This window comes from Ctenopharyngodon idella, chromosome 3, assembly GCF_019924925.1.
Source record: "Ctenopharyngodon idella isolate HZGC_01 chromosome 3, HZGC01, whole genome shotgun sequence".
NCBI lineage: Eukaryota > Metazoa > Chordata > Actinopteri > Cypriniformes > Xenocyprididae > Ctenopharyngodon > Ctenopharyngodon idella.
This window is the reverse complement of record NC_067222.1, coordinates 38,181,268-38,199,248: the sequence shown is the minus strand read 5'-3', so window position 1 is coordinate 38,199,248 and position 17,981 is coordinate 38,181,268. Positions and strand designations below refer to the sequence as shown.

Here is a 17,981-nt window from a genome sequence, read left to right as displayed (position 1 = left end):
TTAACTATAATAATTCTAAGAATGAATGATGAATATGCAAATCTGTATCTGCACAATGATTGAAAAAACTGCTTATTTGGTATCACAAATTAACTCACTGAAAGGGGCCAAAAGAAAAGACCCTGCAAATATTTCCTCATATCTGAGGTTTTCAAAAGGTTGAAAAAATCATATGAGCTTTTAAAAAGATTGAATAGCCTACTAATAAATACTAAATTTAATTGCACAAATCCAGCAGTGCTGTGAAAACTGTGTTATGACATCTGCATCAGGATGTTGTTTATGTGGCTAAAGATTTGATAATGAGCCACAGCACATGCAGGAAATTAATGCTGCATCTCTAACCTACAAATCAACTGAATGAAACAGTTACTTGAAGTCAGTGTGCTAAACGTGTTTACAGTCTGAAAGATATGATCTGACATTTGCAGCTTGTATGCCTTGACACACATCAGGCATCTAATATGTAGACATGATTGTGTTCATCTATCTTTATTCTTTAGCTGTGTTGAAGATTACGATTTAAAAATACATAAAAGCATTTTGTCTAGACCTTTATGTATGTATTTTCCTTGTTATGGCACTTTTTATGACCCAGCTTGCAACTTGTTTGTATTCACACTTACTTTGGCATCTTGTCAACCTTTACTATGCTGTTCTCTCATGCGTACAGTGCCACTATTTGCTTTTTAAGTCACCCAATGCTGGCTGTCAGAGATGCAAGGGTATTGTTTTTGTTGACTCTATCAAAACTTCACTTCCTAATGTAGTTCTAAATACCACTTCCAGGAAAACTGGCCGTTGCTATCGGATTACAGTGTCGCACACTATTTTGATGCCATTGATCCTGAGGGAGACGGAGGTAGTATTGCGCAGTAATCGTTATTGTTGTTTTAGCCATTGTGTTTGTGCCACTCCCATTTATTTTATTAATGAGTCATAAAGAAAATTATGTTACCTGTGACTGCTTCAATTTCTTAAACTGTTCAGATGGCTGATCCTTATACAAACATACACTAGAAGGCAAAAGTTTGGGCTTGATTGAATTTACAGAATCTAATGATTTTAAGTTTGGACAAAAATAAACGGCATACAGTCAAACTGAAAATTATTCAGACACTAGATATAATTTTTGCTATTTTTTTACTAGTGGGTGCAGGACACTATAGTTTATTTATGTAAGTGAGGATAGCGAAATTAAGTAAACTGTAAAACATTTTCAGCTGTTAAACTTAGAAATGAAAGTTCACCTGCTGCCTTAAAAATGTGAGTTAACTCAACTTGAAAATAATCTTTGTTTCAACTCACAAATAGTCAAGACAATGCATTATTTTAAGTTTAAATTTTAGCTTAAAGTAATGCGTTGTCTTGACTATTTTTGAGTTGAAACAAAGATTATTTTCAAGTTGAGTTAACTCACATTTTTAAGGCAGCAGGTGAACTTACATTTCTAAGTTTAACCAGCTGAAAATGTTTTACAGACATATTATACCCAAAAATTCTTCAAACCAGTAAAATTGATAAAAATTTGGAACCAAAAATTATTCAGACACTTTGACCTGACCATGTTTTGCTGAAGTGTTATCTGACATAATTAAGATTAATTTTTTCTGACACAGTTTAACTCTGAGATCTTGTCATATTTTATTACCGTTTTTATAGTGAATAAACTGAATTAATGAATGAAATGTTCAAGGTGTCTGAATAATTTTTGGTTTGACTGTATATGTGTGTATTACTTTACAAACCCAACATTTTAATTAGTTTAATTTTAATTAATTTAAAAGACATGAGTTGGACTGGATAGTGAACAAAAAAGTCAAAAAGCATCCCAGGATGCACTTTTTTTGTTCCTGCATAATGCATTTTTTCATACAATTGATATCAAAGATGTAGGCTATATTATTCAAAAAACTGTACAAAATAAATAAATCAAATAAAAAAAAAAAAGTAATAATAAAGAACTACTAGAAGAACTTTTGACTGGTACTGCGTGTGTCAGATTTCTTTGATTCTATTTAGTGCATTTCTCTCAGTGCTGTTTGCAGACAGTTTTTATTATTTCTACCTTTCAAAATATCAATAAGCTGCGTGCATATGGCCTGATTTCTATTTTTCTCTTCACGTCAAGCTTCTGTAGCATCCATGGCATTTTTATTTTTGTCATTTACAGGCAAGGGGACAGTCCTCTTTAGTTTCTGTGGTTGTGTGTGTATGGCAAAGTTGTATTGGAGAAGTGGCTTATGTAGCAGGTGTCTGGAAAGTACCAGGTTTTACACTAATAACAGAACCTTTTAGAATTTGTTTTTTTTTTTTTTTTCTCTCTCCACATTTCTCGTAGTAAACAAATGAGGAGTGATCAACCTGCTGCGGGGAAGCAGATCTTGTTTGATTTGCATGGCTTTGTGTATTATCTCAGACTTGAGGCTAAAACTGCCTCAGGTTGAAATTGACATATCCTTTATGTATATAAGAGATATATATGTTCCTAAAGTAGGCTTTTTTTCCCTGTTGTGATGTATATCCGAGTGAAACGACCTCTCGAGTAGAAAAGATGTAGGGCGGGACTTGATTTTGTCCATGGGGATGGTTGTGCTTTGCTATTGGTGGATCTGATGTGAGTGACAGGTTGCCCCGCCCTCATGCCAGTAAACACGTCATCAGAGAAGAGATGAGCTGCAAGAGGGAGGAGAAGTTTTGATTAAAGATTATGAAGGCACATGAATTAAAAAATAAATAAATAATGATTTGCATGGATAAATCATTTATAATAAATACTGCAATATTTTATAAAAAGAACATGCTTTTAATTGGATGGTTCAATTATAATTAGTCTTGTGTCTCAGGTTACACTTGGTAAAACACACTAAAAGTCTATCTAAATGGCCATTTAATGTCCCATATAAACATAAAATGGGATTTATAAGTAAATAAATGAGATAAATTTGCCTTCTGTACTTGGATGTTACTTAAAGAGATTATAAAATGGCTAAATGAGTGCGGTTTTCTTTCCTGTGTCCCTTTTTAAAATAGCCAGTTGGCTTTAGGTTACATCGTTCACAGGTATGAACCAAAATTTGCCATAAGTTGCAAATCAGTGGCAACCTGTTTGTCAAACCTATAAGTGCATGTTTAGTCAACAGTATTTTTTATTTTTTTTTTGTTGTTGTTGTTGTTGCTCATTTTCACAGAAGAAAATGACTAAATTTTATCTGTGTATAGATGTTAAAAGTTTATTTTGTTACCTTTGTCTTTGAAGTTGGCATAAAATGAAAATTCACACTATCTTTTCTTTTAAAAATGTATGTTATATATATTATTGAGAGTGATTTGTCTGTCCATTCTCAAGCTCACGTTTTTCACGCCCCACATCTCAAAATAAATTTAAAGGGAACCCCTGGTGTTAAGACTTGTATGGCTTAATATAACGTAAGTGATGTCTCTTATTGAAATGTGTAGTAGAAAACCCATGAAAGATTTACATTATTTAAAAAATCCATTACATAGTTGGACCGATTTGGACAATGGGCGCCGCCATTTTGTTTAGGTGCACAGTGCATTCAGTGACGTCAAATGGTTGCACTCACTGAGCTACTGACACTGTCCTATTGCTATTTTTACCGCAACACAACTCTGAATATAATATAAGATGCCACATTGTGCAGCTTTTGGTTGTAATTTTCAGTCGATGAGCCACAAGAGAAGCAATGTAAGTTTTTACTGCTTTACTAGCGATAAGAGGAGAAAAGAATGGGAAGTTGTGCAGAATGTGGACGAATAAAACTTCCTAACTGCGTCTTTGTTCTCTTCACTTTAGCCCTGATGACTTTGAGGCTTTTTATCTGTATGTTTTGGTGCAATGGTAATCTAGTAAATCATACAAGTCTTAATATCCGCGGGGTTCCTTTTAAACCCCGATCAGCCTTTTCAATTTGAGCCAGAGCGCAACATTAGTGAGGATGAAAACATCGAAGCTGTGCAATGTCTCTGTGGCTATTCGAACTACTGATGTATGATTGACGTGTAAATATCGTCTGATCACCTGAATGCATTACACACGGTTAAACGTGCTGAGAAGATGCTACTGTTTATGCGATCACAGATATCTCGTGCATCAGAGCGCACGCGAGCTTTGAGGCAGATGTGTTATAAGCTTACCTTCGTCAGTCTCCACGACAGGCGTGGCATTTGGTTAAAGTATACAAATTTATATCCATCGGCAACTGTAAGCTCTTTCAGCTGTGGTCTTCTAAAAAGTCATCAGGGCTAAAGTGAAGAGAACAAAGACGCAGTTAGGAAGTTTTATTCGTCCACATTCTGCACAACTTCCCATTCTTTTCTCCTCTTATCGCTAGTAAAGCAGTAAAATCTTACATCGCTTCTCTTGTGGCTCATCGACTGAAAATTACAACCAAAAGCTGCACAATGTGGCATCGTATATTATATTCAGAGTTGTGTTGCAGTAAAAATAGCAATAGGAGAGTGTCAGTAGCTCAGTGAGTGCAACCATTTGATGTCATCGAACGCACTGTGCACCTAAACAAAATGGAGGCGCCCATTGTCCAGATCGGTCCAACTATGTAATGGATTTTTTAAATAACGTAAATCTTTCATGGGTTTTCTACTACACATTTCAGTAAGAGACATCACTTACGTTATATTAAGCCTTAACAGCAGGGGTTCCCTTTAAGAAATAATGCATAGAATCAAGGCATTTTCAACATTTTTTTTTTCTTTTCCGATAATTTATTATACTCAGATGTACAATATGAATCGAACATAGCAGTGGTCTTGGTCTTATACTGCCTCCTAGAGGCGTGGATGTAGCATCATGTCAAAGCAAAAGTTTACCAATTGACCCTTCGCAAAGACCCGCCCCCACAGAGTGAAAAATACATCTCGGAGCAAAGAGGACACTGACAACACGTCGACAGACAAGACAGCAGGTTACTTCTGATATTAAACAAAGTCCTAGTTTTCAAACTGTGTAATTTTTTAAGAAATTCGAACAATAAAAACCGTTTTGTGGCTCTTTAATGTGTTGTGACAGATTACTGTAGCGCCTCAGCTCAAGCGGCTTGTGAACCGATCATCTCTTCTTACTAGTTAATTTATAGTATCAAATAAACATGAATGAACATGAGAAGGAATGTTGTTTCAAACGCGGAAAGACGTCAGTACACACCATTTTTCAAGTTCAAGTCCACCAAGGTTAATCTTCTAACTCCTGACTGCTTTGTCGGACAAAATGGCGGATTCGGCGTTATGATTGGTTAGATCGCTTGTCAATCAAACTCCCGGCGAAGGGTCAATTCCATAGAAAGGTGCTATTTACAGTCAGTCATGATTTTTTTTTTTAATTCCTCAAATGTTAGGGTTCCATAGCTGGGGTGCTTGCTGAGATAAAACTAGTAGTATTCAGCTGGTCATGTGATGTCAACATGTCTGCCCCCATGAGGCGACCCACTCCATGTAAAATAAAACTGGTTTTATTAGGCTACTGATCATCTTCATCTCATTTGAGTGAACATGACTTTTGAAATTATTTTTCAAAAGTACTATTCACCTCTTTATATCTTTATTTAACTTTTTAACAAGTTAAAACACTTTTTAAATGATCAGTCACCTCAATATTTTCATTCAGGTACTATACATGTGGTTAGCATGAAAAGTGTGGTTAGACTTAACCAAAAACGATGTTTTTGTAGCTTCAGTAGGGTAAATATTTTGCGTTCTCTGCAGCGTAAACAAAGGCAGGTCTGAGTGAATGAATTTGAGTACTCGTAATCCTGGGTGAAAACAAACACAGCCCTCCCCTCTGCGGAAGCTCTACTGTACTTTATCAGCTGCTGGTTTACTGCCTCCAAGGTGGTTTTGTTCCTCATTGCACATGCACCCGCATGTCTGAGTCAGTGTCATGTTTGCTCTGTGTGTGTGTTTTGCTCGTTCAGTACGATGCTGCTCCCATCCAGCCTAGCGTGGTGTTGCGTTCCTGTGCTTCTTCATCAATGGTAAGGACTCAGCTGAACTCCAACCTTCCTCACTGTCTCAGTATGGAGGTCCGTGGAGGTGAGGCAAGCGCCCAGCCAAAGACATCTACCCTCAAGCCTCCACAATCACGCAAGAAGGAGGATTTCAGCTTTGGCAAAATTTTAGGAGAGGGTTCCTTCTCGACGGTGGGTTCAATTCTGGTTCAGATTTTGCAATAAAAGATTTAATATTTTGCAATTTAATAATTACATTTGGGGTCCAAATAGCCAGTATTTTGACAGATATTTTAGGCAGTTTCAGTAGTTGGACAAATATTTTTGGTAGTTAAGCTGATTTTTTGGTAGTTTTGGTGGTTGGGCAGATATTTTTGGTAGTTTTGGCAGTTGGACAGATATTTTTGGTAGGTTCCATTGATTTGTTGTAATAGCTGAACACATTTGAATTGCAGGTTGTGCTTGCAAAAGAACTTGCCACAGGAAAGGAATATGCAAGTAATGGGCAATGTATTATATATAAATATATATATTATAGTAATATAGTAATATATTTAATAAACTAAATTGATGTCTTTTGAACTTTATTTTTCAGTGAAGATTCTAGAGAAGAATCACATCAGGAAAGAGAATAAAGCACACTATGTGTTCAGAGAGAAGGATATATTGTCAAGCATTGATCATCCCTTTTTCGTGAAGCTCTACTTCACGTTTCAAGATTCACATAAACTTTGTATCCTTTTCAGAATAAAACCATGGTGTTGAGCTGTGAAACTGTGAAATCAAGTCTGTTAAACTCATTATTACGTTGTTAAAATGTTCTTAACTTCTAATCCATCAGATTTCGCACTCAGTTATGCAAAGAATGGAGAACTACTTAGATACATTCGCAAAATAGGCTCATTTGATGAGACTTGCACAAGATTCTACACTGCTGAGATAGTTTGTGCACTTGAGTATTTGCACTCGATGGGAATTATTCACAGGTATTTTGACTAACAATATGTCTTTGATTGAAATAATTTGTAATACATTTTTGAATATGTATTTATTTGTTTTTATCTAGGGACCTTAAGCCAGAGAACATCCTATTGAGCGAAGAGATGCACATTCATATTACGGATTTCGGGACAGCAAAACAGCTGTCGTCGGACAGCACTCAAAGTAACACACAGTTAATGAATATTTTGTAGAATTGCTCTGCTCTGGTTGTTGTTTTTTCAAAGCGACTGTCGTTAACTTCCTTTAACCCCCTTTTAGGTCAGGCATGAAGTGTTTGTTATCTATAGATACACTCACAACAGTTCTCAAGTAGCATAAATATGGGACAGTCTATCATTTTTTGCTTTACGCACAATATACGAGTTGTCAGCAGGGTTACGGACCCTGAAGGTATGTGATGCTGTTTGTCCCAACTGAATCTGCTCTGTGTGATTTGTCTTTCCAGCAAGAGCCAATTCTTTTGTTGGCACTGCACAGTATGTTTCTCCAGAGCTACTGACGGAAAAATCAGCCTGCAAAAGGTTTTGGCATTTAAAGTGCAATAGCGCAATATTAACAGATTTAGATGTTAATAATTGCATCAAATTTGTTTTTATTTTCTGTGATATTTCTCTTTTAGTTCGGACCTCTGGGCACTGGGTTGCATAATCTATCAGCTGGTGGCCGGATTACCTCCGTTTAGAGCTGGGTGAGTTACTAATCAATTCAGATTTAGTTCAATTAAACATTCATAATAATGTGGTGGTGCTTTGCACTTCAGCTGAAGTGCTGGTGGTTGATCACTGTTGTAATTGCAGTTAAAAACATGGTGTGAAATAACAGGAAGTGTTGGCTTTGGTGTTTATGACTTGTTTGTGTAGACAGTTCAGAGGGCTTCTGAGGAAGCCCCAACCACTGGGTCACATGACTCGCTTGCTGTTTTGGTTACATTACAACCAATAAATTGGCTCGGATAGCCGTTGAAAACAAAACACTGAGCCATGTGACTGTAAATTAACCCTTTCTTTCTCTCAGCTGATTAAGAGCTCTTCAGTTGTGAGACTACAAACTGTTCAGTTGATATTGATTTAGTGGAGTTAGTCATTTACTTTTGTCTTTTAATAGGAACGAGTACTTGATTTTCCAAAAGATTATAAAGCTGGAATATGAATTTCCTGAGAAGTTCTTCCCCAAAGCTAAAGATCTGGTGCAGCGACTGTTGGTAATTATAGTTTGTTTCCTTTACATACCATCACTTTCAGTTGCACGACTATGTTGAAGCAAATTCATTGTTTATCTACTGGTTTCAGTCTTTGGACCCTAGAAAGCGGCTAGGATGTGAGGAAATGGGTGGGTTCAATCCACTGAAAGGCCACATGTTCTTTGAGACAATCTCATGGGAGAACTTGCCGGTTCAGACCCCACCCAAGCTGACCCCTTACCTACCAGCCATGGCAGAAGATGATGAAGACTACTATGGCAATGTTAGTCTGACTTATCATGCAAATTATCCACAATACTGTGCATAATTATATGAGGAATGTTTTTTTTTTTTTTTTTTTTTTTGTTATTCCCCCTCTCCTTTTTTTGCTTTTGTTTTGTTGTTGTTTTTTTGTTTTGTCTTTTTGTTTTTTGAGCTTTTTCTTTTGTTTTAAATTTTATATATATTTCTTGTTTGGTCTTTTTGTTTTGTTGTTTGAGGTTTTTCTTTTGTTTTTCTTTTGTTGTAGTTCAAGTTCAAGATCAATTTTATTTAGACAGCACATTAACAACAGGCACTAGGCTGACCAAAGTGCTTTACAAAAGAACAAGTTTAAAAGAAAAATATAACATGCATAGAAAACAAATCAAACCAAAAATAAGAGAAACATAGTTAAGAGTTACCATAAAGCAGGTGGACCAAAAACAAAAATCAAAACTCAGATATAAATTAATAGACCAATTAACTGTTGTATTGTTTTTTTTTTTTTTTTGGTCTTTTTGTTTTGTTGTTTTTTGTTTGAGCTTTTTGTTTTGTTTTGTTGTTTGGTCTTTTTTTTTTTTTTTTTTTTTTTTTTTTTTTTAGCTTTTTGTTTTATTGTGTGTTTTTTTTTTTGTTTGGTCTTTTTGTTTTGTTGTTTTTTTTGTTTGAGCTTTTTGTTTTGTTTTGTTGTATTGTTGTGTTTTTGTTTGGTCTTTTTGTTTTGTTGTTTTTTTTTGTTTGAGCTTTTTGTTTTGTTTTATTGTTGTGTGGTTTTTTGTTTGGTCTTTTTGTTTTGTTGTTTTTTGTTTGAGCTTTTTGTTTTGTTTTGTTGTTTGGTCTTTTTTTTTTTTTTTTAGCTTTTTGTTTTATTGTGTGTTTTTTTTTTGTTTGGTCTTTTTGTTTTGTTGTTTTTTTTGTTTGAGCTTTTTGTTTTGTTTTGTTGTATTGTTGTGTTTTTGTTTGGTCTTTTTGTTTTGTTGTTTTTTTTTGTTTGAGCTTTTTGTTTTGTTTTATTGTTGTGTGGTTTTTTGTTTGGTCTTTTTGTTTTGTTGTTTTTTTTGTTTGAACTTTTTGTTTTGTTGTTTTTTTTTGTTTTGTTTTTGTTTGAGCTTTTTGTTTTGTTTTTTTGTTGTATTGTCGTCAGGGTTGCCAGGTTTTCACAATAAAACCCGCCCAATTGCTCCTCCCAAAACTAGCCCAATCACATTTCAGGGGTCGATTCAACCCACGGACATGAAAAACAACCCGCGGCAACAGTGTAAAACTAGCCCAATTCCGCGGGAAAACCACAGACTTGGCAACACTGATTGTTGTGTTGTTTTTTGTTTGGGCCTTTTGTTTTGTTTTTGAAAAAGGCTGCATATAAAATGTTTTAAAAAATCAGAACTGAACTCTTATTAAAGGATTAGTTCACTTTCAAATTAAAATGTCCTGATAATTTACTCACCCCCATGTCATCCAAGATGTCCATGTCCTTCTTTCTTCAGTCGAAAAGAAATTAAGGTTTTTGATGAAAACATTCCAGGATTATTCTCCTTATAGTGGACTTCAGTAGACCCCAAACCGTTGAAGGTCAAAATTACAGTTTCAGTGCAGCTTCAAAGGGCTTTAAACGATACCAGACGAGGAATAAGGGGAATACACCTTCAATATTCAAATTATGGAACGAACGAATTTTGACCTTCAAACATTTGGGGCCAAATGATGTCCACTATAAGGAGAATAATCCTGAAATGTTTTCATCAAAACCTTAATCTCTTTTCTACTGAAGAAAGAAGGACATAGACATCTTGGATGACATGGGGGTGAGTAAATTATCAGAAAATTTTAATTTGAAAGTGAACAAATCATTGAAAAGTCCAACATTATGCAGACCTGCCAACCTGTATGCATTTTGCGTAGCAGGTATGCATTTTGACTTCAAAGTAAACAAAACAAAACCAAGAATTGAACTCTTATTAAAAGTCCAACATTATGGATACCATTTCATTTTTTCTTTAAAATCTGCATTAAATAAAATTTGACCCTATTTACTTTGTTAGCGCACATTACAAGTATTGTGGTAAACAATTCATCTGTGCAAAAAAGTTTGTTTTCATCATAATCTTAAACCGTCAGTCGGCTGTAAACTAGTGATGGTTAGGAGGTGCTCTAAAATCAATCCTTGCTCATGATTTTTTCACATTCAATAATCATCCGTATTATGTAAAAATATTGTAGTAAAATCAGCCACAACTTTTGGTTAAATAAAGTAGGGATGCACCAATACCATTTTTTAAGGACCGAGTACGAGTACCGATACTTTTTTTCTAGTACTTGCCGATACCGATACCTATACATTTATTAATTTCTCTCTCTCTCTCTCTCTTTTTTTTTTTTTTTTTTTTTTTGGTGATGTTGCAGTTTTCCAAGCACAACACAGTGAGACTAATGAATGTAGGACAGCTTCTTTATTATTACTCTAATGAAAAAAGTAATAATTTTTATGTGCTTGTCACAAACTTAGAGAACAAAAATTTCAGAGTGTCCAATAACCTTCAAAGGGCAGAATTACCAATATATATAATTGTTGTTATATAAAAAGAAATTTACAAACAAATTACAAACAATACAACTATAGAGATACAAATTAAATAAACTTGTTTTCCAGATACAGTAGGTTTATTTACCATGTATACATTTATTTAACATCTTTTGTTGTTTTATTAACATTAATGACAAATATAGGCTATGGTCCCTTTAAGACCGAATCCATGGATACTGACACATATCCTGTTTTCACCCAAATGTTTACATCCACTTAAGCCATAACCGACTGTATTTACGTGAGATACTCCACACGATGGACATTTTGACGACTATGTGTGCATTTGACCATTCAGGCGCGAGGAGAACTGATCGCGCGCTGTCTGAGAGAACTGGGATCACGCGCAAGAAAGAGAGCGCTTCTGGTCTGTGTCATTCAGCGTGATTCCGCCTATCCCGCCTTCACTAATCGATAACGAATTGTGATTGAAATCATGCAGTTCGCAATGTGTGTGTTGTATTTCCACTATCTTGAGGCTGACATTGTTTCTGCCGCTGCCGCCGGTGTCTCTGTGCACGGAAAATTCTGTCAGTTACGTCACGTGAGGTATCGGTCTTTGGTATCGGGGGTATTTTTACGAGTAACAGTTACGAGTACAAGTACTTGAGCTTTGTATCGGGCCGATACCGATACTGGTATCAGTATCAGTGCATCCCTAAAATAAAGTTAAATATTTAAGTTTGTATGGTCAGTTAATGGTACACTGTAAAAAATGAATGTGATTTTAACAGTGAAATATTGTAAAAATGCTACGGAAAAAAATTGTAAATAGGTTAACAGTAAGTTCCACTACTATATAAGGGAAAAAACTGTAAAAGCTCTTACCAGACATTTTATGTAATTTTCACAGTAAAATGCTGTAAATTTTACAATTTTTAGAAGTAAAAAATAACAAATCAATGTATAATTTACAGTCAAAAACTGTAAACTGATATTCCCACAATTCCCTGTGTGACACTCCACATTTGAAAGTATTTTGTTTAAAAAATCATGTTTCTTAATAGTTTTTGTTATCAGTTATGTACATTAGGGTTTTATGTTACATCTTCTGTTGTTTAATGAATGTTTATTGCATTATGTAAGTGCTGCGGGTTACCATGATGGTGTTTTGCGTTTGCGTGAATGACTCTTTGCACCCTCTTTACATTAGTATATACTTCAGCTCGTGGAAAAGCTACTTGTGATAAACTCTGATTCTTCATGTGGCTTTCTCTTTTACCACCTGCATTATTATGGTGGTTGTTAGTATATGTTAAATGTAAAAAACAGATTTTAGTAGTAGTGTGCATTGTTGAATTTACTTGTTTACATTCAAATTTTCTTGTTTGTAAATTACAGTTTTATACTGTAAAATTGACAGTTTGTTCTGTAAATGTGTTTACAGTTTTTCTGTATTTTTTACAAAATTATTCTGGCAACCACAGCTGCCAAAATTATTTTGTAAAAACTACGGAATATTTTTTACAGTGTACAAATTGCGAGGTCTTATGTGTAGGCTCGCTGGATATGGTCACTGAGTACTGATTTGCGTTTTTTTTTTTTTTTTTTTTTTGTGGATCCCACAGTATGAAGACCTCCTCAGTCATTTCAGCAGCCTGCAGGTGGTTCCATCTAGCTCATCTCAGATCGTCCCACTGAGATCCTGCAGCAATATTGAGCAGTACATCCATGACCTGGACAGCAACTCCTTTGAGCTGGACCTGCAGTTCTCCAGTGAGGAGAAACGACTTCTGCTGCTGAAGCAAACAAGTGGCAACCCTTGGTATGTTATATCCTCCATTCACAAATTAGTTTTCCTGCTCATAAACGTTAAAACGTGAAACAGAACATTCTGGTTAAACATTAAATTGTGATCCTGTAATGACAGCACAGTTAAACACACATTCATTTTGTTATTATACAATAGGGATTGTGTGTGTGTGTGTGTGTGTACTAATAATGATTAGTTTTTATCTCATGCATTTCCTGTTGGGTTTTTATAGCATGTTGTAAAAGGAACTCTTGTTCATAATAGTTCTGTTTTCAATCGGTCAACAACATGGGTAGCACTGCCAGCTTGTTATTCATTAACATCTGTTTTTTTCTGTCTTAAAGGCACCAGTTTGTTGAAAATAACTTAATATATAAAATGGGACCAGTTGACAAAAGAAAGGTAACATTTTCCTTCCTATTTCTTATCTTGTATGGTATCTAGAGTGAAAAACAGGTGCATGTTTTTCATTTTTTTTCAAGTGTCGAGTTAGAAAACAAATAGCGCCCTCTTTTGGCTTCTTTTGGTAAGTGTTTTTGACCCTTTCTTGTTTGTCATTTTCACAGGGACTGTTTGCTCGACGCCGTCAGCTGTTACTGACTGAAGGACCACATCTATATTACGTGGATCCTGTAAATAAAGTGCTGAAGGGGGAAATTCCATGGTCTCCAGAACTGCGTCCCGAGGCCAAGAATTTCAAGACGTTTTTTGTCCACACGGTAAAAATTATAGCTGTTATAGATATATAGGTAGTTAAATATATAGCTATTTCTGTAGTTGTTTTATAGGTTATTCTTTTATAGGCATTTGCTTAATAGGCAGTGCTTCTGCTTTAGATGTAGAATCATGGTACTTTGATAAACACATCATACTGAATGATTACTAAATATCATTTATAAGCCATAGTACACATGGTGCTCTAAGGTTATATATCCAAAAAACATGATACTTTTTGGGACTACTTTGAGAAATGCTGCTAAATCTTTTCAATGTTTTTTTTCATATGCAGCCAAACAGGACATATTATCTAATGGATCCCAGTGGAAATGCAGACAAATGGTGTAAGAAGATTCAAGAGGTCTGGGGAACAGTTTATCACTAACATCAGACTACTGGCATGACGGGGCATCAGAGGACTACTGAAGTCAAGGCAAGTCTAAGAGGTCTGAGCCCTGCACCATTCAACTACCAAACAGGAAGTTCTGTTCATTTATGGGACTAGTGCATCAATATTCCTTCTTCAAGAGAAAATATGTTTTGCTTGCAGTGTTTTTGTCATGTTCAGCAGATGTAACATAAAATCAAAGATCAGTAAAACTCAGCAAATCTGCAACTTGTACACTATACATGTGTATATACATAGAAAAATATCCTCAGAAGCTTGGGGGAAAAAAACACTCATAATCTGTTGCTTTTTAAAATAATAAGAGAGTTTTAGGATAGCTATAGAGGACACTTAAATGATCCTACAGGTCAAGTAAATATTAAATTGATACACAAATCGTTAATATATTTATATTTATTCTCTCAGTCATCTTGTTCACATGTGTATCATATTAAATGAAATTATTATCATCAGAAGAAGAATCACTGTTGAGCCGTTATATATTTAGTATGAAATGGCAATGGATTTTTGTGGGTTCATGTGTGAAACTTGCACCTGGTTCCTTAAATCTGCTGTTTATATTTGTTTTTATATTATATTTTATTTATAAACATTGGTTTAGATTGAAAATAAGTACTTGATAAGGTACGCTACACAGTATACACTGCAAGTGAGTGGCACAATGTGTTGCAACAAAAGTGGATGGCTGTCGACAGTCACGTTGTGTCGTACCATGTCCGTCTCTTGCAATGTAGATATGGTGTAATAACTACGGGAATTGAGCTGTGCAAATGTAAATAAGGGCCGTGTTTGGGGATGCAGTTTTTGACCGCTTTATTGTACATTGAAAAGGATAGTGGTCCAGCACAGGCTAACGAAAATGCTGTAACCAAGTGAGATTCAAGCACAGAAGTGTGTTTTTCCTCTTCTGTTGCATTTCCTCCTTGCATTTTTTATGAGGATTTGTTCAACTGTGTATTTATAATTCGACTGGGTTTGTCACCGAATATAACTGTGATGTACAGATGATGTATTATTCAGAAAGTAACACAGTGTTACTGGATTTGCACCTTGTATAATTTTATTCTTATATAAGATTATTTGCTGGCAATGGCGCAGCCTGTAGTACCTTGTATTATTTAAATTCTAATATTCAGGGGCCATGTGTTGTAAATATTGAATATTGCCTTTGAATGTGAATGATTGCAGTAATACTTTGCAAGATTTTTATGTGTCCTAATCAGGTCACTTCAATTATATAAGATCCAATGTTTATGCCCTTTGGTTTCTGCGTACATTTATGGAAGCTTGATTCCGCCAGGGAATAATAAAATAAAAAAGGTAATTGCAACTTTTTATCTCACAATTCTGACTTTTTTTCCTCACAATTGTGAGATAGAAACTCATAATTGTGAGTTCTGAAGTCTGAATTGCAGGATATTAACTTGAGTTATATCTCGCAATTCTGACATAAACTCGTAATTGCGAGTTATAAAGTCCAAGTTGTAAGATATAAACTCGCAATTCTGAATTTATATCTGGCTATTCTGACTTAACTCGTAATTGTGAGGAAAAATTACTTAAATCGCAATTGCAAGTTTATATCTCGCAATTCTGACTTTATAACTTACAATTGAACGTTTATATCGCAATTCTGACATAAACTCATAATTGCTAGTTATAAAGTCACAATTCTGACTTTATAACTCCCAGTTGAGAGTTTATAAATTGCTATTCTGATTTAACTCCTAATTGTGAGAAAAAATTACCTAAATCGCAGTTGTACGTTTATCTTGCAATTCTGACTTTGTAACTTACAATTTAACGTTTATAGTGCAATTCTGACTTAACTTGTAATTGCGAGTTTATATCTTGCTATTCTGATTTAACTCATAATTGTGAGAAAAAATGACTTAAATCGCAATTGCGAGTTTATATCTTTAAATTCTGACTTGTAATTGCGAGTTTATATCTCACAGTTGCGAGAAAAAAATGACTTAACTCGCAATTGCGAGTTTATCTTGCAATTCTGACTTTATAACTTACAATTGAACGTTTATAGCGCAATTCTGACTTGTAATTGCGAATTTATGGTTTGCTATTCTGACTTAACTCGTAATTGTGAGGAAAAATGACTTAAATCACAATTGCAAGTTTATATCTCGCAGTTCTGACTATAATTCGCAGTTGCGAGTTTATATCTTGCTATTCTGACTTAACTCGTAATTGTGAGGAAAAATGACTGAAATCACATTTGCGAGTTCATAGCTTGAAATTCTGACTTAACTCGCAATTGCAAGTTTATCCCCCGGTTTCACAGACAAGGCTTAAGCTAGTCCTAGACTAAAATGCATGTTTGAGCTGTTTTAACTGAACGTAACTTGTACTGACATATCTTAAAATATGTCAGTGCCATTGTTTTGTCTCAGGATGCACACCAGTAATGTTTTTTTCTAGTGAAAGTTTATAAAAGGTACTTAAATGCCCTAATTGAACTAAGGCCTAATCCTGGTTTAGGCTAAGCTCTGTCTGTGAAACCGGGCCTATATCTCTCAATTCTGACTTAATTTGTAATTGCGAGGAAAAATGACTTAAATCACAATTGCCAAGTTTATATCTCGCGATTCTGACTTTATAACTCGCAGTTGCGAGTTTATATCTTGCTATTCTGATTTAACTTGTAATTGTGAGAAAAATGACTGAAATCACATTTGGAGGTTATATCTTGCAATTCTTACTTTATAATTCACAATTGCAAGTTTTTATCGCAATTCTGACTTAACTTGCAATTGTGAGGAAAAATGACTTAAATCGCAATTGCAAGTTTATATCTCGCGATTCTGACTTTATAACTCGCAATTGCAAGTTTGTATCTCTCAATTCTGACTTAACTTGTAAATGCGAATTTATATCTCACAGTTGCGAGAAAAAAAAATTACTTAACTCACAAATGCAAATTTGTATCTTGCAATTCGGAGAAAAAAGTCAGAAATGTGAAATAAAAAGTCACAATTTCCTCTTTTATTTTTTTTAATTCCGTGACGGAAACAAGCTTCCATAAACCTTTAATGATACTGAAGAATGTTGAGGAGAAAATTGTTAAGTCTCATAATAAAAGTATATATGAAGAGTAACATCTATCTGCTTCTGTTTCTGACAGACTGTTGGTAGCATGTGCAAGACAGCAGTGCTAAGACAACAGCTCCCAGTAGACTTTCCCTGTCTTTTACAGTTGGGTCTCTCATGCATGCTGGCTGTTTACATTTCTCAACATCTTGCAGAGCTGAAATGAGGTCACACTGAATGAACTCGCTATTCAGCTTTCCAGGTCTTAGGTAAACATATACAGTAAGAGAATGCCCACAAGGCTTGAAAAACATCAGCTATGAGAAACACATCTCACTTAGCAATAGAAGGACCATCAAGTGATGATAAATGCCTGCTATTTACTGTACTGTCTTTTGTATGATCAGTCTTCACATGGCTCTCTCAAATAATCTTCATTCTATACTCGTTGCACATGAGAACACAATCGCGCACCACTGAAGTAGATAAATGATAATCTGATTAAACCATAGAAATATGAACTGAATCACTACTTAACTAAGCCATTGAAATATGAACTTTATTTGTGTTTGTCTGACTGAACCATTCAAATATGAACTGTTTTACTTGTTTATCTGATTAAACTATGGAAATATTATCTGTTTTACTTGTGTTTATCAAACTAAACTCTGGAAATCTGATTAGACCATAGAAATACTACCTACATCACTGTAGAAGACCATTTCCATCACAAAAGAAAAAAAAATCATTTTTTTGTAAATGATAATTATGACTTAAAAAGTAAGCTTTCTAAGAAGAAATTCCATAAATATGTCATAAGTCATAATTATGAGGCGAAAAGTCAAAATTATGAGTCAATTATGGGAACATAGTTTTCAGAATTTCATAATGATATCAGAATTTTGACTCAGTTTATCTTAATTTCAGTGTTTTATCTCATAATTATGACTATTTCATAATTTTGATGTTTTGTCATAACTGACTTTTTATCTCACAATTTTGACTTTTCAATTGACTTATAGTATATCATGATTTTGACTTTTTAA

General features: G+C 34.7%; 1 protein-coding gene across 1 annotated transcript; it reads left to right on the top strand.

Moving 5' to 3' along the window:
* The first annotated feature begins 4,654 nt into the window (after positions 1–4,654).
* On the top strand, positions 4,655–17,572 carry pdpk1a (3-phosphoinositide dependent protein kinase 1a). Its single transcript, XM_051887576.1, has 13 exons — positions 4,655–6,176; positions 6,440–6,482; positions 6,580–6,717; positions 6,826–6,970; positions 7,051–7,148; positions 7,432–7,507; positions 7,606–7,674; positions 8,091–8,187; positions 8,276–8,449; positions 12,580–12,776; positions 13,109–13,166; positions 13,331–13,483; positions 13,774–17,572. The coding sequence occupies exons 1-13, from the start codon at positions 5,901–5,903 to the stop codon at positions 13,864–13,866; spliced, it is 1,617 nt and encodes a 538-aa protein (XP_051743536.1). The 5' UTR covers positions 4,655–5,900; the 3' UTR covers positions 13,867–17,572.
* Positions 17,573–17,981: the final 409 nt, after the last annotated feature.

Bases quoted from the DNA above. Each gene is read 5' to 3' on its own strand.
- pdpk1a (XM_051887576.1), top strand. From the start codon at position 5,901: ATGTCTGAGTCAGTGTCATGTTTGCTCTGTGTGTGTGTTTTGCTCGTT. The intron at 6,971-7,050 runs GTATTTTGACTA...GTTTTTATCTAG, and splicing joins TCGATGGGAATTATTCACAG to GGACCTTAAGCCAGAGAACA. The intron at 7,149-7,431 runs GTAACACACAGT...TTGTCTTTCCAG, and splicing joins GTCGTCGGACAGCACTCAAA to CAAGAGCCAATTCTTTTGTT.